Consider the following 26,541-nt stretch of genomic DNA (forward strand, 5'->3'; position numbering starts at 1 on the left):
GTTGCTCCACATGTCATCGAATAATCAATTGCTTGCGCACTTAAATCTCAATGTTAAACAAGTGGACCAACAGCAGCGCATATGTTATGTCCTATCCAACAAGAACTTGTGGATAATTGGCGTTTCATTTTAAATAAATATAGATTAAATGGTACTAGACAAACAAGAATATGTGGTGCTTTAATCTGGCATGGGGCTTGAATAAGAAGGGACTTGTGGATAATTGGCGTTTCATTTTAAAAAAATTATTGTACAAAATAGATTGAACTCTTTCGGTTTAGCAAATCCATTGGCATGCATGCTTCAGATAGGTGATGAGTAGATTTTATATTATATATTTAACCTAATTCTTAATATATTTTGGTTATTAATTTGGAAGAATTTTGATACTTGAATTGTATTTTCAATATAGGACTTTTTGTTAAGCCCTTCAAGTCTTCCCAATTGCACAGAGAGTAACAAAAAAGATAACAACAACTTTTCATTAACCTCCTTTTCATTCTTTACAATCTGCTATTTATCCTCTACTATCGGCTAACTACTAACAACCCTTTACACATGTTATCATCTTATTAAGCCACTTGGCAGTATCCTATCAATACCCCCCCCCCCCTTAAAACTAATCTTACAGAGTAAGATTACAATTGAATTAGCACAACTACTCATCAACCAAGGACCCAACATAGAAACAAACAACATTCAGCATCTGTTACAGATTCTCAATCTCAGGGAACTTCATCTTCAAATCATGATAGATTTCCCAGGTTGCATCTTCTTTGGAGTGGTTTTGCCATTGAACCAGAATCTCTGTCACCGCAGCATTACCTCGCTTGACCATTCTTTGATCCAAAATCGCAACCGATACATCTTGCAAAATGCCAACCTCTGTTATAACCGGTAAGGACACTGTTGCCTGAACCTGAGGTCCCAAATGTTTCTTCAAGCAAAAAACATGGAACATAGGATGCAACTTAGTATGCTCTGGAAGTTGCAGTTTATAAGCCACAGATCCAATCTTGGAAATTATCTAGTAAGGACCATAAAACCTGGGTTGTAGTTTATGGAATGAATTTGATGCCAAGGATTTGAGTTGATAGGGAATCAACCTCAAATAAACCCAATCTCTTGTGGCAAATTCCCTCTCAGTTCGATGCTTGTCTGCTTGCACTTTCATCCGACATTAAGCTGCCTCTAAATTAGACTTGAGAAGAGACAACATCCTGTTCCTTTCTTGTAAAGCTTGATCCAATGAATTCACCTTAGTAGTGCCACTCTCATATGCAGTTATGGCAGAAGGTGCTTGCCTATACAAAATCTCATATGGAGTCATCTTAGTCGAAAAGTGGACACTTGTATTATAACTGTACTTGGCCTAAGACAGCCACAATGCCTATTTCTTGGGTTGAAGGCTACAAAAACACCTGAGATACGTTTCCAAACATTTGTTGAGTACCTCAGTTTGGCCATCTGTTTGAGGGTGGTATTCAGAACTAAAACACAATGCAGATCCTTGCAGTTGAAAAAAACTCTTTCCAGAACTTACTCATCAAAATTGGGTCTTTATCACTGATTATTAAATGAGGCATACCATGCAATTTAAAGATGTGGTCAATAAAGAGTTGAGCCACTAGAGATGCGGTGTAGGGGTGAGCTAATGCTACAAAGTGGGCATATTTAGAAAATCTGTCAACTACTACCCATATCACTGTCTTACCCTTGCAGTTAGGCAACCCCATAATAAAATCCATTGATATATCAACCCATGCTTTCTTTGGAACTAGTAAGGGTTAGAGCAGTCCTGGTGGAGACAATGTCTCGTACTTATTCACCTGACACACTGAGCAAGACGTAACTTTATCCTTAATGTCCTTCTTCATCCCTTCCCAGTAGAAGGATCGAGTGATTCGCTTGTATGTTTTTAAGAATCCTTCGTGACCTGCCAAAGGACTGGAGTGAAGCTCAGTGAATATCTTGTCCCTCCAAGAGCTAGTAAGGCTGAGAACAATTCGTCCTTTATACTTGAGGAACCCATTATCAAACTGAAATTTATACGTGACAAGAGGTAATGCATCAAATTCTTTACCAACCACCAATTCTTTCTTCTTAAGCACCCACGTGTCTGTTTCAAGATGTCTTTGAAGTTCATCCATCCAACTCGAATAGGGGTAAGAAATTGCAGCTAATTAGGCCATGTTGTCCAACTGTGGAGGAATGGAATCAATGTTGAGAGGAGATCGAGACAAGGCATCTGCAACCTGGTTATCCTTTCCTTGTTTAAATTGAATTTCATAATCAAACCCCATCAACTTGGTCACCCATTTTTGTTGGAAAGGGGTATGTGCTCTCCCTTGGAGGAAGTATTTCAAACTATGGTGATCCGAGAGTATAATAAAGTGGTTTCCCACCAAATAGGATTGCCATTTGTGGATGGCATGGATAATAGCAAGCATCTCCCTTTCATAGGCTAACAAGGTTTGATTTCGTGGACATAAGGCTTTGCTAGTGAAGGTAATAGGCCTCCCATCCTGTTGAAGCACATCACCAATATCAATACCCGATGCATCAGTTTCAATGGTGAAGGCCTTATTAAAGTTGGGCAATGCAAGTACTTAAGGAGAAAGCATAGCTTTCTTCAATGTGTTGAATGCTGTAGTTGCCTCTTCCGACCAAGAAAACCCATATTTCTTGGTTAAAGCAGTCAATGGCCTTACAATCTTCCCAAAATTAGGTATAAACTTCCTGTAATAACCGGTTAACCCTAAAAACCCTCTCAAGGCTTTGACATTGGTTTGAATTGGCCATTTGGAGATTGCATCCAGTTTGCTGGGATCTGCCCCCATTTTCAAAAACAATATGGCCTAGATACTCCACCTGAGATTTTCCAAATGCACATTTTCATTGTTTCACAAATAGGTTGTGCTTCTGTAATGTTTCAAAGACAGTTCTTAAATGTGACAGATGTAGGGACCAAGATGAGCTATACACTAGGATGTCATCAAAGAAAACTAAGATGAATTGCCTGAGATAAGGGCGGAAAATGTCATCCATAAGAGATTGAAAAGTTGTTGGGGCGTTGGTCAAACCAAAGGGCATTACTAGGAATTCGTAATGTCCATCGTGTGTTCGAAATGCAGTCTTCTCGACAACGTCAGGATGCATGCGGATCTGATGATATCCGACCCTCAAATCCAACTTCGAAAAATATTTTGCACCAAACAATTCATCTATAAGAGGGATAGGAAATTGATCCTTCACGATGATATCATTGAGGCCTTTATAATTCATACACATATGCCACGTCCTATCTTTTTTCCTTACCAAAATCACTGAAGAAGAGTAGAGGCTGTTGCTAACCCTAATAAACCCCGACTGCAATAACTCTTTCACACACTTCTCAATCTCACTCTTCTGCATTGGGCTATATCTATATGGTCTGTTGTTGGGAGGTTTACTCCCCGGCAATAATGGAACCTTGTGATCGTGGGATCTATGATGTGGTAAAGTAGTAGGTGTCGCAAATACAGATTCAAATTCAGATAAGAGTTGCTGCAGTTGAAGAATTGCTGAAAGATTATTTGAACTAGCCGTCACATATTCGGGTTCCAAACTATACCCGATAGCCCCATCTATCTCCAAATTGCATAAAACTGCCCCTACAGTAGTTTCTTGGTGCATAAGCTTACTCATTTGTAAGGCTGAGATGTCCTCTAGTTGATTAGTAGGTGTTTCTGGGCTAGCAATGCAATAAGTAGCCCTACCTTTCTGAAACTTCATATACAATTTCTCGAAATCCCATAAAATTGGCCCAAGGGTTCTCAGCCACTGTACTCCAAGAACAACATCACAGCCTCCCAAATGAATAGCATACAAATCTATCATGCAAGCATAATCCTAAATTTTCACAGGTGTTTGCACCAAGGTACCTTGAGTGTATACCTTACCCCCATTAGCTATTTTCACATTAAAAGTATGGCCCGTGTCAAGACTACCCTTAATCTGCTTAACCAATCCATAATTCACAAAATTATATGAACTACTCGAATCGATTAAGATGGTGACAGGACAATTTTTCACAAACCTAGTGACTTTCATAGTCTTGTTAGAAGGTGGTGTAGGGTACCAAACAATGCGCATGCTGTAATTTCCAATTCTTCATTGGTATCCCCTTCCTCCTTACAAGAATCAGAATCTTGAACATCAATCAAAAGTAATTGTTTTTTCTCACAGGTATGTCCCGTGTAATATTTCTCCTTACAATGGAAACACAGACCATTTTTCCTATAAAAGTTTACCTCTTCAGAAGTTAACCTTCTCACACTAGTAGGTCTAGGTTTATTTTCTTGCAGAGGATTTGAATTCAACATTTGTAAGGGTGCACAAAGGGTAGATTGAATTATTGAAGTTTTGGAAAAAGATCTCACCTTTAAGTCTGATAACTTGGTATCCAATTGTTGCGCCATGGCTGAGGCTTCCAATACATCCTTAGGCTTCAAGATCTTGACGTCGTGTCTGAGTTCTGGTTTCAAACCCCCAAGGACTGGACTTATTTCTCTTGTTCGATTAACTAATCGCCGGAATTCGATCACATAATCACGTAGGGTTCCAGTTTGACACAGTTTCACCAAGCTCTCTGCCGTATCTTCGAGTTCGGATGGTCCAAATTCCTGACACAAAATCTTCCAAAATTCTTCCCAAGAAGGATAATTCTCCAAACATCGTGCCCACTGAAACCATTACAAGGCTTCCCCTTCCATGTGAAATGATGTGAGCCTCACTTTCTTTGAGTCTTCAATGTTGAAAAACTCAAAATAGTGCTCTGCTCTGTAAATCCATCCCAGTGGATCATCACCCTCCATGAATCGTGGAAATTCCATCTTCAAGAATGGTTGTCATGGCTGCTGGTTACAATTTTGCCCAAAATCATGGCGGTTGTCGTTCGTATTCCCCCTATCACAAATTTGATTGTGAAGAATCGAATCATGTTGATGAAGAATTGAATTCTGGGTTGACTTGAATTCCTCCTACGAAACCCCGAAACTTTTCTGAGTAGCCTGAATTTCATCGATCTTGGATTCAAGGTTTGAAACCCTTGATTCCATAGTTCTTCGCGATGCTTGCCACATCATACAACATGAAGGATTGAGGGGATGAACGACTAGCTCGATACCAATAAGCCCTTACTCCACATTTTCCTAATTGCATAGAGAGTAACAAACAAGATAACAACAACTTTTCATTAACCGCCTTTTCATTCTTTACAATCTGCTATTTATCCTCTACTATCGGCTAACTACTAACAACCCTTTACACATGTTATCATCTTATTAAGCCACTTGGCAGTATCCTATCACTTTTGACTTCCTCTGGAGCAAAATATGATCAAATGGATGAATTTTGGAGTAATTCCAACCAGAGGACGTTTATGAGTCACTTGGCTTGATCATGTCAAAATTTGGAATTTTTCTACCAAGCAATGTTTTTCTGGCGATAGAATAAAGGAGCAATGTGCGGTGCTAGAAAAGTGACTAACCTAACCTTCAAAGTGGCATGCGTAGATCATAAGTAATTGGTAAAAATTCATAGGATTGCTAGGTGATGATGGAACCCTAGTGGTTTTATAAATTGGTATTTAAAACTCTTTTCTTGTATCATATTAGTTTTGGGCAATTTTATTTTATTTTTTAATTAAAATTCGTTTTTAATATTACCCAAATTCAAAATCACCTTTCTCAATTTTTAGTTTTAAGGAGTTAATTAGGAATTGTTTAGGGTTTAGGGTTTAGGGACTAATTTAACCCTATTTGCGTAGACGGTAAAAATCTTATCAATAGTGCTACTAGAAATTTAGTAGTTGTAATAATCAGACTCTTACACTTTACCATTATCTAGGTTAACGGACCATGGACAAGATCAGTTGCACTGCAAGGATTTTGTTCTTAGGGATATTTTCAAAAAAAAATCTGCCCAACAAAAATAGTTAATAATGTGATAAGTGATCTGCACTAGTTGAGATCTTACTTTTTGAAGAGTGGATACTTTTTTTATCATGCAGTAGGTAGTACGTACATATCTAAATCCGATTTGATAACAAGATTATCGTTGTCTCAAGAGTGCTAATCCGTTCCAGTCAAGAAATTATAGACATATATGTCTGAAGCATGTCCTCTACTATATTCGACGGAAGTCACTCACCCAAATAAATACGTAGCTTTTCCTGTCCACACATCTGTCTAAATTTTAAGTGGGGTTCGATATTGTTTGTAGGTTGTCATAGAAATAGTTGGGGCCAAAATGTTCAGCAACAAATATACAGACTGAAAACCCACTAAGTTCTTGAGATTGAGATGGAAGACAGAGCCGTGTGGTCCTTCAAATGTTTATGTCACTTGCCAACCCTAAGGTCCCTAACATAGTTTCTTCCATACATTTTTTTCCACAATATTCCAGATATTTCCCTAATTCCCAAAAACACCCTTTCGAGTTTCGCCTATATGTGTATACACACACACTTGCAAATATCCCCCATATAAATCAAATCCTCACAAGCTGTATTAATTGTTTTCTCCAGTTTATATCTGTAATAATAACATATACTAAGCACACATACATCATGCTTCTTAATAATAATCTGTTACAGAAAATACTGACTATATGTATACAGTAAATTAATGATAGATTGAAGGATCACATGAAGCAAAAGGGCGAGAGATACCATGTAAAAAAAAGTAATCTTGTATTTCAATTAAAAGAATAATACAACTATTGTTTATGTACACTTTCTCAAATAAAGATTAGTAACTAGGTAAGCCTAGCTAATTACACTTAGGACAAGATTAGTTACACAACAGTTAATAGGATAAGATCAATGACTAAATTATGATAATGCTGAGCTAGACTGTAAACCACCTCAAGTTGATTGGTGGGGGACCAAGAGATAGCTTGGACCGTAAGTACTTGAATCTGTGTTTTGAAAGAGCCTTGGTGTGAATGTCAGCCAGCTGATATTGACTGGGAACATATTGAACATGCAACAGATGAGCAAGTACCAATTCATGAATGTAATGTAATCAATTTCCACATGCTTAGTACGAGCATGGAAAATTGGATTTGATGCCAAGGAAATGGCAGACACATAATCACACTACAGAGTAGGAACTTTGGATAAAGGAAATCCAATATCTCTAAAGATTTACATATCCAGGTAATCTTAGTAGCAGTATGAGCAAGAGATCAATATTTTGCCTCAGTAGAAGATTAGGCTACTGTTGTTTGTTTCTTAGCACTCCAGCTAATAAGGTTGCTGCCCAAATAATACTACTGGATTGCCTATCAAAAACACAACCAGCCTAGTCATCATCAGATAATGCAGTAAGTTGCAATTGGCTTTTCTTAAACCATAAACCCTGAGTGATTGATCCTTTCAAAAATATGAGAAGCCTTTTAACTGCTTGGAAATGATAATCTCTAGGACACTAAAGAAATTGACACACTTGGTTAACTACAAATGAGATGTCAGGCCTTGTCCAAGTTAAATACTGAAGAGCTCCAAAAATGGATCTATATTCATGCGGATTGGACAGTAGAGAACCAGTGTGATCAAGTTTATTACCACTAAGAGGTGTAGGAGATGGTTTGCAGCCCTCTATCTTGGTCTTGATAAGAAGATCCATAGCGTAATTTCCTTGTGAAGAAATGCATTAAAGATCCTTGAAGAAATGCATTAATCAAATTGTACAGCAAGAGTCAAGAGGAGCTCTTCAGTATTTAAAGATCCATGAAGAAATGTATTAAAGATTGTAACCGGTTTAGCAACAGGATTGAAGGCTTCTTTAAAATTAGCTCTCTCTTGTTAATGAAATCCTTTTGCGACAAGCCAACCCTTATATCTATCAACTGAACCATAAAGTTTCCTTTTAATGCGGAATACTCACTCATAACCAACAAGATTCTAATTAAGTGTAGATGGAACCAAAGTCCATGTACCAATTGCTTGCAGAGCTTGAAAGTCTTCCAGCATGGCTTGATTCTTGTAAGCATGCTTAGAGGCTTGCAAGTAAGTAGTTGGAACAAAATTAAGAGTATCAACTGGATGTTTAGTTGCTGCTAGAGCTTTAGGTTTGTAAATACCAGCCTTTGACCTTGTAATCATGGGATGATTATTGGTCGGAACAGAAGGTGGTGCTGAACTTTGAACATGAGCTAAATGCTAAGCTATGATTGGTAGGCATTTGAACTGGAATAAAAGGTGATGGTGAACTTTGAACAGGAGTTAAAGTCTGAGATGCTGAGCTGTGATCAGTAGGCACTTGGGCTAAAATAAAAGGCTGAGCTAAGACTGGATCTTGAACTTGAGCTGGCACTGATTTGATTGAGTAGGAAAATGACAGATCAAATGATGAAGATGATTGATCTATGATGTTCAAGTTGATCTTGAGCATGCCTGAAAATGTGATTAATGAAAAGGAAATTGTTCTTCATTAAGTTGAGCATGCCTTGAGTGTGTTGGAGACTGTAGCCTAGAAATGCATAGAGTGTGCTTTTGCCATCCAATTTAGAAGATGTATATGGTTTGAGCCAGGGATAACAACTATAGCCAAACACCCTTAACTTGGAATAATCTGGAGGTTTATGAAACAACAACTCCCAAGGTAATTTATCAACACCAGATATTGAAAGTCTGTCAAACAAATGCAGGGTTGTAGAGAATGCTTCCACCCAATACTGATGAGGAACCTTAGAAGCAGCCAATAAAGCTCTTGCAATTTCTGTCAAGTGTCTATGTTTCCTTTCAACACATCAATTTTGTTTTGAAGTGTGAGGACAACTAAATTGATGCGAGATTCCATGTTGCAGCAGAAAAGAATTAAAAATAGAACTTGTAAATTCACCATCTGAGTCTGATCTTAAAGTCTTTATTTTATTACTAGTGATATTTTCTACATAACTTTTGAAAGTAACAAAAGTTAAGTACACATCAGACTTGAGTTTTAAGGGGAATGACTAACTATACTTGGTAAACCTATCCACAAAGAGAACATAGAAACTATATCCAGTTATAGAAGAAAGTGGAGCAGGGCCCCAAACATCATAGTGTACAAGTTCAAGACATTTAGAAACAATAATAGTACTTGTAGTGAAATGCAACTTATGGTTCTTATCAATAGCACAATCATGACAAAAGAAATTTACAGATTGCTTTCTAGTGTAAGCAAGTTTATTACTATGTATAACTTTACAAAAAATGGCAGAAGAAAGATGACCGAGCCTCTTATGCCATAGTTGCAAAGAAACTTTGTTATTGACATAGAAGGAGATGGAAATGCAAAGGGTATGCCTTGAAATGGATAGAATCCATAGCTAACTGGCCCCCAAAAAAGCATCTTCCCTATAGAACGATCCTTGATTTCAGATCCATCATAATCCAGGGTCAATTTATAGTAATTATCCCTTAAGAATTGGTATGTAGATAACAGATCGAATTTCATCTCAGGCACATGAAGAACATTATTCAATCTAAATATAGCCTCAGGACTATGAAGAGTAGATGTACTAGTATGATGAATTTGCATACCTTGACCATCACTGATGTAGACTTTATCTTCACTAGAATAAGGCACAAAAGAACAAAGAGCTGAGATATCATTAGTTATATGAGAGGTAGCACGAGAATCGATGAGCCATGATGAAGGAGAAGATTTAGAAGCAGCATGTGCACACATTGCAGTAAGTTTTTCTAGAGGAATCTTTCTAGCAAAGGCATGATTCATGCGCTCAAAACAATCAATTGCTTCGTGTTCTTGATAGTGGCAGATTTGATAGTGAACTCAACCACCAGAGTTATTTTTGTTGAATTCGTCAGAATTGCGATTAAAATTGGAGTAATTGCCTCGACAGTTACCAGAACCATTGGAATTTGATACGGTAGTTGTTGAAATTTATGTTATTTCCACGATAGTTGTTGTGATTGAAAGAACATTTGCTTTGATTGTTATCATTACGATAATTGTTGGTGGATTGAGCTGCAAAGGCTTGTGGAAAAGATTGTTGTTGTGGGGTTGGAAGAAGAGGTGATGAAGAATTCTAATACTAAGCAACAAAAGCTTGGTAAGGCTTAGAAGAGGCAATTGTCTTCTTTTTGTGGCTTATGAAGATCTCCTTATTCAACAGCAAACCATGAAGTTCCTCAAGAGAGGTCAAAGAAATACGAAGCAAGATGGAGTCAATGGACGACTCATAATCATCAGAAAGACTGTTTAGAGTGACAGCTATGAGATCACGATAAAAAACTGGAACATCAGCAGCCATTAACTCATCCGAGAGATTCTTGATTCGTTGAATGTTGTCAGAAATAGCAAGATCACCTTTCTGAATGGCATAAAGGCATGATTGGAGTTGATGAATGTGTGCGGTTGAGACACCTCTAAATCTTTGCTCAAGATATAGCCATAGCTCTTGAATGATATTACGCTAACAATAAATGGAATGATATCTTCCGAAAGTGTAGAATTTAGCCAAATTAGGATGTTTTGATCCTTTTCATACCATATCTCAAACTCTGGATTTGGAATGCTAGATGAAGCGGCTGTGTCAGAAGAAGCAAGGAGAAAAGGAGGTGGACAAGGTTCAGATCCATCCACAATTCCAGTGAGCTTGTATCTTTGAAAAATTGGAGCAAATAATGTTTTCCAAACAAGATAATTGTCACACTTAAGCTTCATAGGGACCATCAATTAATATTCTGAATTGTGATCAAATGTATCGAAGGAACTGCAAAATTAGGGATCATCGGAGTTGAATTGGGGGCGATGACCTCTGGATTCAACAGTGATGAACTTGAAGATGTCATGATCGCAAAGAAATATCAAAGAAAGATGAACAATTAGAGAGGAAAATTTGAAGAAGTTGAGAGAAGATTAGAGATTTTGCAAAGAAAAATTCCAGGAAGCAAGGATCAAGAGGTGGTGAAGCAAGAGGGCGAGAGATACCATGTAAGAAAAGTAATCTTGTATTTCTCATTGATTAAAAGAATAATACAACTGTTGTTTATGTACAATTTCCCAAATAAAGATTAGTAACTTATCCTAGCTAATTACACTTAGGACAAGATTAGTTACACAACAGTTAATTCGATAAGATCAATGACTATGCTATGATAATGTCGAGCTGGACTGTAGAGTAGTATCTGTGTTAATAGTACATTGGTTCATTCAAAGTCGGTGAGTTATGAAAAATGAGGACTCTTTGGATATGACCAAATACAAATTCTTCTCGAGCTTGACTCAATGGTTTTGTAATGAAGATGGTTTGGATGCTTTTGAAGATCGATTCACTTACATTCATGTGCTTAAGTGAGAAGTGAGATCAAGCAATGTATCTTCACTGCAGGGTATCATGCTACCACCCTTTGGATGATCATATCCAAATTCTTCTTCAGCTTGATTCAGCAAACGTATGAATAATGGCTCATTCAAATATGAAATTGGAATCACAAAACTAGGACAGAGCTTGGCACCGAGTTTCAACAATTCTAAGAGGGGAAGTTGTTGGTGCCAAAACTAGGACAGAGCTTGGCATCGAGTTTCAACACGTGTTTGCCTCTAGTGTTGCTTTCGATCTCAGTGGCGCGAGATGGCTCTAGTGAAAGAGAGAATATGCATGCCACTATTAGAGGCTGCCAACAAACAATGTTTATGTTTGAGTGAATGTTAGGTTGCGCGTAAAAATGACTTCTTAACCAAACAATTATTCCCTGAGTGGGACTCTAGTTTGGCTAGGTTTTTTTTGGTGCCTAGAGTGCACGAGGAGTAACTTTGGGTGTTTTTGCCTAAAATGTAGATGAATGAGAAATGAAAATTTACAGCAAGAAGTAGAATGTAGTCATTTCATAATGATGTCAAGATTACAAACATTTATAAAGTAAAATTTAGGGTGATGGGCTGATCAACTACATGACTTGAAACTAAACGAATGGAAATGTAAAGAAAGTAGCAGAAGCTCTTAGCAAGATTCTGGCCATGAAGAGCAACATAATGCTAGAGGAGTGCACATATATCACTGACTTCGGTCTGGGCTTATTACAAAACATGCTTCTCATAGAGGGAATTAGATTTGTTGAAATTGCACATCAACTAAATCATACCACGGAGTGGCAAAGCTATAACATTTTAGATCTCAAGGATCACATGTAGTGTTTGCTTCGAATGAAGGTTTTGAATTTGTAGCTGAAGAGTTGAGAGTTGGTTTTTGCTAAAGAGTAATTGGGTTTGTGTTGAAAAGCAGTTGGGTTGATTGAAGAATCACTCAAGGTTTTGTATAATCGTAGATATTGATAGCTTTCACTTGTATTCACACAATTGTGGTAATGACGTCAACGATGAAGCATAAATATCCATTTAAGTGGATGAGATATTCCCAAACTCTGGTTGTATGTGTGGCAGACTTGCCTAGAAGAGACATGTCTAAGCCCTCCGACAGGTTGGATCAAGTGAGTTGAAACGGTCGTCTGAGTCCTAAGCTTGGGCTTTGAAGTTGATGGACCAAAGTCGTTCAACTTTTCGTAAATTAAAATAGATAGACCCCATAGCACGCCTTATTTTTTCACAGCCCAAACAGAAAGAATTAGGGACACTAGCTTGTACCTAAACACAGGGTAGTACGTATTCCTGCCCGCATTGTACAGATTTTCAAGTGGGGTTTCGTATAGTATATGTTTGCAGGTTGTTAACTTGTTATAAAATGAGTGGGGTCATATGTTCTCCAACGGATATACATACTCAACAGCTACCAGTATTTAAGTTCTTGAGACTAAGAGAAGGAAGACAAAGCCATGTGATCCTTCAAATTCTTATGTCACTTGCCAACCCAAACAGATTTGCTTCCACACATTTTCTTTCCCACATTCCAGATATATTTTCCTATATACACCCTTTCATCCATAAATAGGCACACCCTAAACCCTAATCCCACAAACAAATCAAATCCTCAATTTATCCTTACAACTTGAACCTGTTTTGAAGTTATAATTTAGAGTGTTACACATGGCTATCCGATTGCCTGTTCTTATGCATGCTAAACGGATTCTCCGCCAGCGAAGTTTGTTTGCAAATCGGCCAGCTTCAACATGTTCTCTAAGTGTTCCAAAAGGCTTCTTTGCAGTGCATGTCGGAGAGAGCAAAAAGAAGAGATACATGGTTCCAATTTCATTCTTGAGTCGGCCTTCTTTTCAAGATTTGCTAAGTAAAGCAGAGGAAGAATTTGGATATGACCATCCAATGGGTGGACTCACGATTCCTTGCAGAGAAGAAATATTCCTTGATCTCGCTTCTCCGTTAAACGACATGGTTCATTGATCTCCCTAATTCATCGGAGACAATTTTGTACATACTTACACATTCTCTTGTTTCTATACTTTTAACCTATGAAAAATGGAATACCAAAATGTACGTCCAATTGACAAAGTTGTAGATAGAACTGTTGGCACTGTACATTTAGCAATATTTCTCTTTAGTTGAGAGTTTGAGATGATTTCCAGAGCTTTACCTTGTTCACTTTATTTTCCTTCCACATTTTTTTGGCAGTCAATTATTAAGTTTTGATGTTGCCATTGGGCGGGGAGGGGGTCTTTTCTAACTTGCAATATGGGGTACCTGTAGGCCACACTTCATGCGCTCTTCAGAAGGGATTGTCTAGCAAGTTGATGTTAGGACAATAAGATGACCGTGTAATATTCCAAAAGTGTTACAATTAGATTTTTGTCCTCTTCATTAAACATGACGTATATTTAGTGATTTCAATTTTAGTTACATCGAGTATTTTCGTAATAAAATCCGTCACATATTATACTGTGCAGGTTGTAAGAATCTAGTTAAGGAACACTATTGGGGGGTTAGTAGTGGCTGCATACCCCCTAAAATATTGACATATTATGGGAGTGGATTGTGACTAGATAGAAATCAGTCCAAGCTAAAGTATCAGCGTGATTAATAGTGATCTCGTGTCCCGTCTCTTTTAAATTTTCTTGCCAATTTGACTACGTCTAATCTGCTAATCATATTTTCCGCAAACATTTTTATTGTCATTGGACATTAACCGAATTTCCTCTCCATAGTGCAGACCCTGAATACTATGTAATTAAGCTTCAGCCTTATTCAAGGACAGCCGAAGGGGTAATAAAGAACAATCCAGTGTGACAAACGCCTTCGGCTCCCAATTGTTAAAGCATAAAAGACATTGCAACTAGGTTAAACTCTATATGGTTTGACAAAATACAATGTTTATGTGAGACTAACATGTAAGACATTCTGAAATTACAATAAAAAGACATTAGGATTATGAACAAATTAAATCAATGTAAAATAGAGATCGTCTAATTATATTAAACTTATATATAGAATACGGAAGACATGGTTATGAAGATGAAGCCATTGATCTTTGCAACAGAGTAGTAGTAGTCTTCTACTTCCAGCACCTCTCAATGAACTCTGTTGATGCACAAAACCGGGGTGGTCTTGGAACAACGTAAATCCGACCGTGAATCTGCACAAACGCTCAAGAACACGAAGAACACAAAGAACACAAAGAACACAAGGATTTTATCGTGGTTCACCCCAAGGTTTGGGCTACGTCCACACTAATTGTATTATATTTCTCTGTTGAAGAGGGAGAGAGAGAGCTTAGAGCTTAGGGGGTGTGAGGAAGCTTTGAGAGGGGGTGAGAGGCTTCAGAAATGGCCTCTGAGAGTGAGAGTGAGGCCTCCCCCAATTGTGAGGGTGAGGGGTCCTTTTATAGAATAAGGACTCCTTACTTATTACATATTTGCCCCTTCCTTTATCCCATAATTACATTTAAGTCCCCCGAGTATTTGTACGAGATCTAAATACGAGGCCCTAAATATGGTATAAACAGTAGTCCCCTAAGTCTTCAGTCAAGAGAGTCTTTTGGCTGGAGACTTGAAATTCAGTCCATGTGTGGGCCGAAGTAACTAGATGTCGTCTTGAACTGGTGCTTGATATGAGGCGGTGCCAATCTGATGATGCTCAACTAGAAGTAGCACCTGTTGCGAGGCCGCTCTGCTTGTGGCTTATATTGCATTGGTTGGCTCGGCTTGTGGTGTTGAAGGTGAGGGAGTCCCTTTTATAGAATAAGGGCTCGTTCCTCAATACATAAATGATGGGCTAGAGTTGATGCTCGCGGCGAGGCGGTTGCTCAGCTGGCGGCGTTTCTCTCTAATGAAGGTGAAGGAGTCCCTTTTATAGAATAAGGGCTTGCTCCTTAATACATAAATAATGGGCTAAGTCCCCCAAATATTTTTCATGAGGCCCAATTGAGGCCCAATATATGGTACATAATGTAGTCCTCCAAGTCTTCGGTCAATAGAGTCTGTTGGCTGGAGACTTCAAATTGAATCCATGTATGGGCCGAAGTGGCGGTTGTTCGGAGGCGGTATTTGTATACCCTGCACTGAAGCTTTGTAGGTGAAGCTTTGCAAGTGAAGCTTTGAAGCTAGAGCTCTGTAAATGAAGCTTTCGAAGCTGGAGCTTTTGTAAATGAAGCTTTTGAATCTAGAGCTCTGTAAATGAAGCTTTTGAAGCTGATTGACATGAGTGATGCTCATGAATGTTTATGTTGATTGACATGAGTGATGCTCATGGATGTTGTCATGAGTGATGCTCATGAATGTTAACATGAGTGATGCTCATGAATGTTGACATGAATGAAGGTCATGAATGTTTATGTATGATTGTCATGAGTGATGCTCATGAATGATTTGGAGTACTAGGCGTACTTGTGATGACCTGGTTGGTGCTATTTCAAGCCTATGGGCCTTTGCCCTCCACAACATGTCAGCCCATTTGTTTTGGGCTTTTCCTTTTTTTTTTATTTTTTTATTTTTTTATTTTTATTTTTTTGACCCTCTGATGGGGTTTATATATATTACCCTCTGATGGGGTTTATACAGATGTCTCCGAAAGATAATAAAAATAAATTACATCATTCGGGTGGGGTGTTTATTACTTGTTTTTTGCAGTGTTTTTCTGCTGCACTCTCTTCTTCTTTTCTCTTTTTCTTTTCTGCTTTACTTTTGCTTTTGTTTCTGTCTTCTTTTCTCTTTTGTAATTATTTCAGTGGGTAGCCATATTTTCTGCTTTGCTCTTTTCCACCGCAAATCTCATGTTGAAAGGGTAGCCATGCTTTCTGCTTTGCTCTTTTCCACTTCACCGTTCTTTTGCTGCATTTATTATTCTGTTGTTGAGGTCCATGTGCATTAGCCTTTGCTTTACTTTGCAGATGGCAGACAAAAGTAAAGTAAAGTTCTCTTTACTTTGCAGATTGCAGATGGCGGGGGCATCGACTTGTCTTTCTTCTTTTTTTTCTCTTTACACACAGTCACAGTCAACACCCCATTCTCCATTGCTGCCTTCACCTGATCAATCTTCGCGTTCTCCGGCAGCCTGAGCCTCCTTATGAGCTTGCCGCTGTTTTTTCTGATCGTCAAAAGAAAGTACCGTTCCAGCCATTTGAGGCCAGCAATTACCATCAGGACCTAGCTTGCGGAATTCTCCTCTACGAATAACTGCCTTTGCATAAGGATCCAATGCAATTCTAGAAGAGTCATAGTAGTGTCCCTCATCAGGCGAAAATTTTTCCATCAAATTTGTATCCGTAAAGGATATCTTTGAAATCTCCCTTGAGAAATACATGCCACACATTTCCGGTCTTGTTGGTCAAAGGATCAAGAAGGATCTGCTCAGTAACTTTACCCCCCTCTAAATCGGAGAGAGTGATCAGAGAGTGACGGAAAACGCATTGCCGGAATAGAAGGCGAAGTTAATCCCGCCATCACGCGCCGTGGCACCGAGCGGACTCGGATGACCCTGAGATACCTGAAAGGGCTGCAGTTTCGGCTTGTCGACCACCGTATTCTCCGCCACCTTGGCCTGTCGGCCCTCGCATGATTCCCAAACCCTCGCATCCGCCAATTCAGACTCTTGGTCTTCTAATTTGGGTTTTAACGCCTGGCATTGGGAAAGGTGAAACACTGGGTGTTCTGGCGGGGAAGATTGAGGTTGGGAGCGGTGGACCAGGTGCTGCACTTGGTTAGCTGCTGCTGCTGGGCCATTGGTTCATCAGTGTTTTCTGCCACAGAAGACGCAGGTCAGCGTCTGAACGCCCCTCAGCCGCCCCCCTTTGCGATGCTTGCACCTCAAGTACGGCGGGGATGGATCCAACTCCGCTAGTGTTTCTTTGACGGAAGGCAGATTCGGCAGCGACGTGTCGTCTGGGTCGTACGACAACAGCTCCGCTTCTTTTTGAAGCGAGATCTGCGACTACTTTATCACATCCATCAGGAGGAGGGAGGATTGGGCCGGGTTGTGGCATCGGAGAATGGCGAGTTGGGCCCGTTCTGGGTGCGAACCAGACCCAATTCTTCAGAGGACATGATTGGAAACCGCAAAAATCCTAATCCAGGGAATTGGGCCTGATTTGGCGATCGAAAATCAGGGGAAATTAAGAAGCTTTTGGAGGGTTTGTGAAAAATTGGTTTACCATACGTTGATGTTCACAGGATGGTACTTTTGGTTTTTTGCTTGGGTTTGTGCAGGTTTCAAGGTGGAGGTGAGATTTGATGAAAAAAAATGAAAAAGAACCGACATAGCTTTTCGTGTCGATTCCCACAGACGGCGCCAAATGTTGATGCACAAAACCGGGGTGGTCTTGGAACAACGTAAATCCGACCGTGAATCTGCACAAACGCTCAAGAACACGAAGAACACAAAGAACACAAAGAACACAAGGATTTTATCGTGGTTCACCCCAAGGTTTGGGCTACGTCCACACTGATTGTATTATATTTCTCTGTTGAAGAGGGAGAGAGAGAGCTTAGAGCTTAGGGGGTGTGAGGAAGCTTTGAGAGGGGGTGAGAGGCTTCAGAAATGGCCTCTGAGAGTGAGAGTGAGGCCTCCCCCAATTGTGAGGGTGAGGGGTCCTTTTATAGAATAAGGACTCCTCACTTATTACATATTTGCCCCTTCCTTTATCCCATAATTACATTTAAGTCCCCCGAGTATTTGTACGAGATCTAAATACGAGGCCCTAAATATGGTATAAACAAACTCTACTATTGAAATAGGCTTAAAGTTTTCGTGAGTTTCAGTTGCTATGGAAGCAAGGACTGCTCTTAGGTTATATAGCTAGAGTTTCAATCAATTGCTCCCTATTAACGGAAAGGATATCAACCCAAATCATATCTAATCAATTAGAGTCCCATCATGAGTCTTATTCCTTGTATTTACTTAATAAAAGTCCATAATTGATCGCATTTAATTAGGACTCCAATATGTTTATTTCCTTAAGGCACCGAGAGTCCTAGAGATTTCATCAACTTGATTGCCAAGTCAATTATTCCCTCATTTATTCTCGGCATAATTAATTGTCATTCACAAAATGGTTTATTAAATTCCCTCACTTGAATGTCAATGAGAATACCTCAACAAGATAAATATATATGGTGATCACTTGAGTCCACTAAAGTATGCAATCATACCTTTCAAGTAACTTGTCACCTTGAGACTAAGTGCAGAACCAAATAAAACAAGGGCCAAGCCACACATTGGACAGTTCCTTGCACTCCATGATCACATGCACACTTAACGCAAAGCACTATGTTACTAACAAAGTCATGATATCAAGAGCTAATAGTCAAAACATTAGCTTACAATAGTTGAAAAGTAGTTCACAAAAGAACTCAACAACATTGGTAACAAAATCCAACTTTTCTATCAATTTAGAATATAATAAGAAAACAAGTAAAATACGACATACTATTTACAAAATCAGGACCTCTTATTAAAACTTATGAACAAAATTTACTCTTAAAGTTACTAACACTTCAAATTTTTAACATAAACGGTAATCTCTTACTCCCACTGATTAACAGAGACAAAATTATATGTAGATAAATTACTATCCACTGATTAAAAGAGTAAAACAAAACTTTGTAAATGTCTACAAAATGAAACAGATATCTTTCAAATACTCCCATTAGCAAAACATTAGTCATGGGATCTAAAACATAAAATTTGTGAGCTCAATATCTTTATTCTAGATATATGTAGGGAAGTGACTCTTGTGACTGAAAAACTATACAAAATCATTTGGTCAGTTTTGTTCATCTAACATTTAATAGAAATAGAAAATTTTAACTAAATGTTTTCTAATGCATCAAAAGCATATAATTCTAGAATCATCTTTGGACAAAAACTAATTACATTAGGTTTGCATAGCTAAAACATAAAATACAAGGGCAAACGTATATAACTTCAACACTTTTGAGTAGATGAAGTATATACCATCTTGTCAATTCCATGCTTCACTATACATTGATTTATAGTTGTACTGAATAAGAAAACACTTTTGAGTAGATTAATTATCCATCAATAACATATACATCGCAAGTCCAATTTCTTGAACAACATACAAGAATTAATAAGCAAAACACTTTTGAGCAGAATATATTCATTAACCCTTCTTGAATTTCCTACAAGATTAGTTGCCTATATAACAAATATAAACAAGTATGATAATGTACGTTTTATCTACCAAAACTATGACCATTAAAAGAATGCAAAATTGATGAGTGTGAAGCCCATAATACATTATTTCTCCCACTTGGGCAAACACTCAAAATTGCAAGATTAAACACTAGAGAAAGTAGTTTTCATATAACAAAATATAGGCTAGTTGAATAAATAAAGATAGTGTACACAATCCATTATATAATATAACATGGCAAGTTTTTACAAAGTTTGTAGTTAGAAAAAAACTATCAAAATTGTAATCAAATAGGACACGTTGCAAGGTATGCAAAACTCCATCAGTATTTCCCAAGCTCTACCAAAATTTCAGATTTAATCATAATTTAAATAAACCTAATTTACAATCCCTAATATGCTCAAAACACGAAAATTTCTTAAATAAATTAAATGTTCATTTCATTAGATAAATAACCTTTAATATGCCCAAAACATTAAAATTTCTTAAACAAATTTGTTGAGTCACAAAATAGTTGGTTTGGACATAATAAACCAATCTATAAGTATCAAAATTAGGCTTATAGAAGGAACATTATCTCAACATTATTAATCGATCTAAAAGTGACAAGTGATTAGATAAACTAATGGCTACAAAATTTATTTTAGTGTATGAGAGAAGACCCACATATGTATTAAAGATTAGGTCATAAATTAAAATGAAACCTAATAAGAGAATCAAAACTCAAAATTTATGTTTTAATTCTAAAACAAAGTCGATTAAAGTAAACACATAGATATCTCAACAACATCAATTTTTTCAACAATAATTTTAATCCAATTTAGAACTCACAGAAAATTAAGGTAAAAGATTGGCAAATTTACCTACTCATTCTCGATTCTGTAAGATTCATCATGGATCATGGAAGTAGTCGAGTTGTGGAGGATCGAACCAACTCCAAATTGCATGATTGTTACACTTTTGTGCAGGTACTAACCAAGCAAAGAAAATCCCTGCATAGCTAGCCAAAACATAAAATACACAAAATACATATAGCTTCAACAGCTTTGGCTGGATGAAAATATGTTAGAAATACTTTATGATTTGCTATAAAACTAATTTATAATTGGTGAGTGATTTCCTGAAATTCCCATTTGGACAAAAGTATTCACCATATAAATTAGAATTCTGATTTTTCAAAATAATCTTTTAGAACATTATTAAATAACCGTTTTATTGGATATTCAATGATTCTCAAAAGATTCAAAATTTAATCAGACACAAAGTATTTCGTTATTGACATTGAACAATAGAGTTCTTGAAAGAGGAAACATGGTTATTCAGTTATTCAATAGGGACCCAAATGATCAATTAGTAAACTGATGCCACTTTTCAATTTTCTCTCAAAAGACAATTATCATCATAATCAGAATTGATGACCAAACAAAACATTGGTTTAAGCAAAACAAACCAAAACATTGTCTATAAAATTCGTTAGTATTGAGAATTTGCATAAAATAAGGACATATTGGAATCATAAACTTGTATAATAATTGGTACTAATAGATGTGCACAAATCAGTGAAACAATATTACATAACAAAACTAGTTTTGAAGTACCAAAATTTATACAAAATTTCATGATTTTTAAAATTTTAAGCGAGCCAAAAATGAATTCGAAAAGAGAGGTGCTTTAGAAACTGCAGAAAATGTTCAGTACAGACCTGAGATTACAAATTCACCAAACATTCATTGTTCATCCGATATGCATGAAAATTTTAAGACATAAAGTAAACATATAAATCTGTTAATTCCCAAAATTTCATAATTTTTTAGACTTTACAAGTGTACTATAAGAAAATTAGAAATGGGATGTGCTGTAGAAACGACAAAAATTCTGCAGCACATACTGGAGATTAAACAATTCATCAAAAGTTGAATCTTGCTCCAATGTGCATGAAAATTTCCAAAAATGAAGTAGACATATAACTTTACTGTCAATCAAAATTTCATAATTTTGTTTCGATTTTACAAGTGGGCTAAAAATAAAATCTAAATGGAATGTGCTGCATAAACCGCATAAATTCTGCAGTAAGGTCTCGAGATTAAACAATTCATCAATAATTCATTTTCAAATCAATGCTCGTGAAAATTTTCATAATTTTAAAAAACATCTCAATGTATATCATACTAAAATTTTATGAATGTATGGGTTACATCGATATATCAAAATAATATCACAAACAGACTATTCTGCATAAGTCTGCGGAATTCCAGCAACATGGTATCACACTTAAAAATTTACCATAAATCCATTTCTTGTAAAAAAAAAGGTGGAAAAATATCAGCGTCTACAATCTACTTAATATTATAACATGACCGAATTTCATAATATTTGGAGTTATGGAAATCTATCAAGCCGAGGTTATTGACATGAATGGGTTTCCTTTTAATGAGACTTCAATGGAGTCAACCCCTATAATATTATATTTTGAAAAGACTATAATTTAGCATGATTAATTTTGACAAAAGTTTAGGCAAGAAATAATTCACACCACAATTGAATCAATTTATTAAAAAATTGAAAACCCCAATACGAACCGACTGAAAGCAATTCATAATAATGTAATTAACCACATATCAAAATTATGATAGCAAGCAATCCTTCATAATACAATAATTTGTTTATATATACGTAAGTTGCCAAATAGTTTTACCATTATCGGTTCATCAGAAAACAAACAAATTGGGAATGCCTTTTAGAACATATTAATTAACAATGCTAAATCCAAAATTTAAATCATGAAAGCATGAAATCCAATACAATATTCATCCAGAAAACTCACATTTGCAAGGATTAATTTAATAATTTGAAAGAATTGTAACGAGAACCGTCTAAAATATAAGCAAACTAACCAAAAATTTTAATTTTTTTTTAAAGGCTTGCAATAAGCAGAAGCAAGAAAAAAAAAACACCAGAATCATATCACTCGAGCATGATTAGTCGAACCAATATATATTTAATTTTAGGGTTTATAGGAGACAAAGAAACCTGATAAAACTCACTCCTTTATGCCTTATCCATGAAAGTAAAACAAACCCATTCCTAATAATTAAGCGAGAGCCAAAAGGAAAAATAAAATTTCATGAATACCAGTATCCATAGTCACCACCCAGAGGAATCATACCAAATAGAATTATATCACGGCTCTCTTTCATCCGAACCCTAAGTTTGTTGTGTGGTTCTGATACCACATGTAAGACATATTCTAAAATAACAACAACAAAACATTAGGATTATGAACAAATCAAATCAATGTAAAATAGACATCGACTAATTATATTAAACTTATTTATAGAATACGAAACACATGGTTATGAAGATGAAATCATTGATCCTTACAACAAAGTAGAAGTAGTCTTCTACTTTCAGTGCCTCTCAATTAACTATACTATCGAAATAGGCTTTATAGTTTTTGTGAGTTTCAGTTGATATGGAAGCAAGGACTGCTCTTAGGTTATATAGCTAGGTTTCAATCAATTCCTCCCTATTATCAGAAAGGATATCAACCCAAATCATATCTAATCAATTAGAGTCCCATCATGACTCTTATTCCTTGTATTTACTTAATAAAGGTCCATAATTGATCGCATTTAATTAGGACTTCAATATGTTTATTTCCTTAAGGCACTGAGAGTCCTAGAGATTTCATCAACTTGATTGCCAAGTCAATTATTCCCTCATTTATTCTCGGCATAATTCATTGTCATTCACAAAATGGTTTTACATAACAAACCTCTTTCCCAGACTTTCTATTCTCAACCAAAGCAACATTCTCAAATTGGATTCTACAAAATTGCTGTGTTTACTTTCTCTTGTATATATGTTGTGTTTTCTAACATTGGGTATGGGACTATTTTTTCTTTTAAAATATGTACTTGTTTGAAATGCTTGTGTTGTTTTTTTAATTTTTTTATACTTCAATGCCATTGTAAGCTCTCACTAGTGAGCAGCTAGCACTATTGGTATTTGACAGCATTAATGATTTTCAAGAGAAGCGAGAAAAAATCGTTTAGGTTGTGTGGTAGAAAGATTAGGCCATTTTAGCTTTTAACAGCTAGCACTATGGGACTATTGTTTTTATTTTTTAATAAACGATATTATCTACACTAAGAGAGTGGGAATGAACTAAACTTCATAATGGGCTAGCAATAATGTGGTTTGTAACAACCCATTCCGAACTTCACGAAACGAAAGGGGTATTTTCGTATTTTGCACTTTGGTTGGATTTTATTTGTTTAAAACCTTACTTTTTGGCCTTAATTGGTGTGCCCAAGGGGGGCCCACCCTTGAACTTGTCCCATGGCCTCTCTCCTTCTTGCACTGCCACGTGGTAGTCTCCCCTTCTTCTCTCTCTCTCGCAACTCACTTCCTCTCAAACTCCCCCAAGCCCTCTTTCTTAGACATCTTACTCCCACTCTCTCTGAGCCACACAAACCCAATCAACCACTCACCACCACCATTGTAGTACCTTCCCAGTCACGACCTCGAACACAAGACTGGTCCGCTGTTGCGTACAGTGGCAAAGACCATCGTCCTTTTCCTCCCTTTGTGAATTCAGACGAGTTCACCACAAATCGGGCCTAGGTAAGCCTCGGGGACACCTTCCTTCTCCCATTTTGATGTTTTGTGGCAATTGTTGAGCTTACTTATGTGTTTGGGTGAAGATTTGGTGCAGAAATGGCACCGGGAAATGTTTTCCCAGTTTTCCGATGAATGGGCCGCGAGTTACAAAGGTTTTTCGGCCACTTCCTAGCCATGGCAAGGGACCACAAAGGTATAAACCTCTCCCTCTCACCTCTATCTTCATTTTAGTACTTAGATCGTACCCTATGGTTATAAATCGAGCTCGGACGAAGTTTGGAGGAACTTTCCGGCCGGAATTCAGCCTTCTCCTTTGATTAGGTCCAGCGACCCACAATTTGAACTCGGGCTGGGCTTCCAAGCCCAAAGCCCATTCGAACCAGGTCCTTAGGCCGTGCCAACCTAGGGCCTTCGGCTCGTTTAACCCACTAGACCCTAAACCCAAACCCAGATATCTTACACCCTTTAAAACTAGGCCTTCAGACGAGCTTTCAAGCCCAAAGCCCTTTGACCCACAACCTAGGGCCACCCAAATCCAAACCCATGGGCCTTATAACTCTGCCCTAACCTAAACCTAATCTTTAAACCTATTAACTTTTTAACCAAAAGCCCAACCCACCTAAACCTAACCCTAACCTAAGTCCAAACCCTAAGTCTTAAACCTGGTGGCCCGACCCGGTTGACCCGACCCAGTCTGACCGTTGACTTCAGTCAACGCTAACCGTTAACTTTGACCGATCGACGTTGACTTTTTTCGGGTTTTGTCCGGGATCCCTCCTAGGCTAATTTCGACATCCTAATTCCAATTCCGATGTCTGTTTTCTCAAATTCAATCATTTGATTGGAGTTTTATTAATTGGACCCTTTATGTGCTTAGATGCATTTATTGTGACGTTTCTGTCTTCGCTAGTTTGCATGGCTTTTCGATGGCGAAGCATCTGTGAGTGGACCTCTTCTAAAATGCATATTTTAATAGTAGAAATGCATACATGAAAAGCATGATTTAATGGTTAAGTTTTATGAGTAAATTAGATTTACACTTTATGATTATCATGTTTTACTGAGACTATTTTGGAATACCATACTTTATCGAATTTATGTTCTTTATAGTATATATGATGGATGACTATGTACTATTTATGAACATGTTTTTACACTTCTTTGTAGTATATATGATGGATGACTGTACTATTTATGAACATGTTTTTACACTTCTTTGTAGCATATAGGATGGATGACTATATGCTATGAAGATGTTTTTGAGATATATGGATTTATGTTGGAAAGAGTATATTCAATGTTTTTGTGCTTATCTAGTGGTCACTATTCTGCCTACGGGCGAAGATACTTGTATATTGGCTTCGGGCCGGGAGATATAGTTATAGGCTTCCGGCCAGGAGATATAGTTATTGGCTTCGGGTCAGAAGATATAGTTATTGGCTTTGGGCCGGGAGATGTAGTACCACGGGTGACTATGATACCACTATTTAGCACACTATACTATATATGTTTTATGAATTATTTTATGGCATGCTAGGGTCTTCGGAAAACCTATTACATACTATACTACTGAGTTTTCATAAACTTTGGGGGTTAGTACGTTGAATAACTGTTTCAATACTATATATATATATATATATATATATATATATATATATATATATATATCAACTTGGTCAACTCATGTTTGTTTTGCGCCCCCTTAGGACTTAGAATCGAGACATACAATCCCAGCGTCAAGACACTTCCGCATTGGCATCTTCGAGTCCTCTCGGTGAAGGACCCATTCCTATATTCATTCAATTTTATATTCTTCCCTTAGTGTTCTAGTTAGATTGTATGCTCTGAAAACGTTCCTCATTTGCATAATCATTGTATATTTTAATTCATAACTTTTATTTATATTCATTGTTCTCATGCATCCTAATATGGCTTCGTCACCTTCGGGTGTCGGCCAGCACGTGCCTACCTTGGTGTTCAGGGAATATCAGGGTCGGGCGTGTCATGGTTCGAATTCGCCTTTAGCAAGAATCAAACCTAAGACCTCTCACTTACAAATGAAGAGGAATACCATTAGACTGCAGTACTAAGTGGCAATTGTAAGCCAGATGTTGAAAACTCAAAATATAGCCTTTCACTTATTTGGTTTCTAGTTTTCACTGAAACTACTAAAATTTGTTACCAGATAAGTTTTCGGTTTTAATTTTTGAAAACTAAAACAAAACATGAAATAGTTTCAAACAACCCCTTAATGTTGCAAAATTTAGAAACAATTTAAACTTGAACTATTGAAATGATTTCCGATCCGATTATTATTTTTTGTTTGGGATAATATTTAATAAACCTTCTAAAATATATACAGTTTTG

At 37.2% G+C, this 26,541-nt stretch overlaps 2 protein-coding genes and 1 pseudogene across 2 annotated transcripts; 1 reads left to right on the plus strand and 2 right to left on the minus strand.

Moving 5' to 3' along the window:
• Positions 1-709: 709 nt before the first annotated feature.
• LOC126622527 (uncharacterized) lies at positions 710-2,150 on the minus strand. Its single transcript, XM_050291322.1, has 2 exons — positions 1,830-2,150; positions 710-937 (listed from the first exon to the last, which is right to left on the minus strand). The coding sequence occupies exons 1-2, from the start codon at positions 2,148-2,150 to the stop codon at positions 710-712; spliced, it is 549 nt and encodes a 182-aa protein (XP_050147279.1).
• Positions 2,151-12,823: 10,673 nt separating this feature from the next.
• LOC126624458 (auxin-responsive protein SAUR21-like) lies at positions 12,824-13,547 on the plus strand. The gene has a single exon (XM_050293517.1). It carries the CDS (start codon positions 13,038-13,040, stop codon positions 13,347-13,349), a length of 312 nt encoding a protein of 103 aa, XP_050149474.1. The 5' UTR covers positions 12,824-13,037; the 3' UTR covers positions 13,350-13,547.
• A 2,361-nt stretch (positions 13,548-15,908) lies between these two features.
• On the minus strand, positions 15,909-17,126 carry LOC126624456 (isoamylase 1, chloroplastic-like; annotated as a pseudogene).
• Positions 17,127-26,541: the final 9,415 nt, after the last annotated feature.

This window comes from Malus sylvestris, chromosome 5 (genome assembly GCF_916048215.2).
Source record: "Malus sylvestris chromosome 5, drMalSylv7.2, whole genome shotgun sequence".
NCBI classification, from domain to species: Eukaryota; Viridiplantae; Streptophyta; class Magnoliopsida; order Rosales; family Rosaceae; genus Malus; species Malus sylvestris.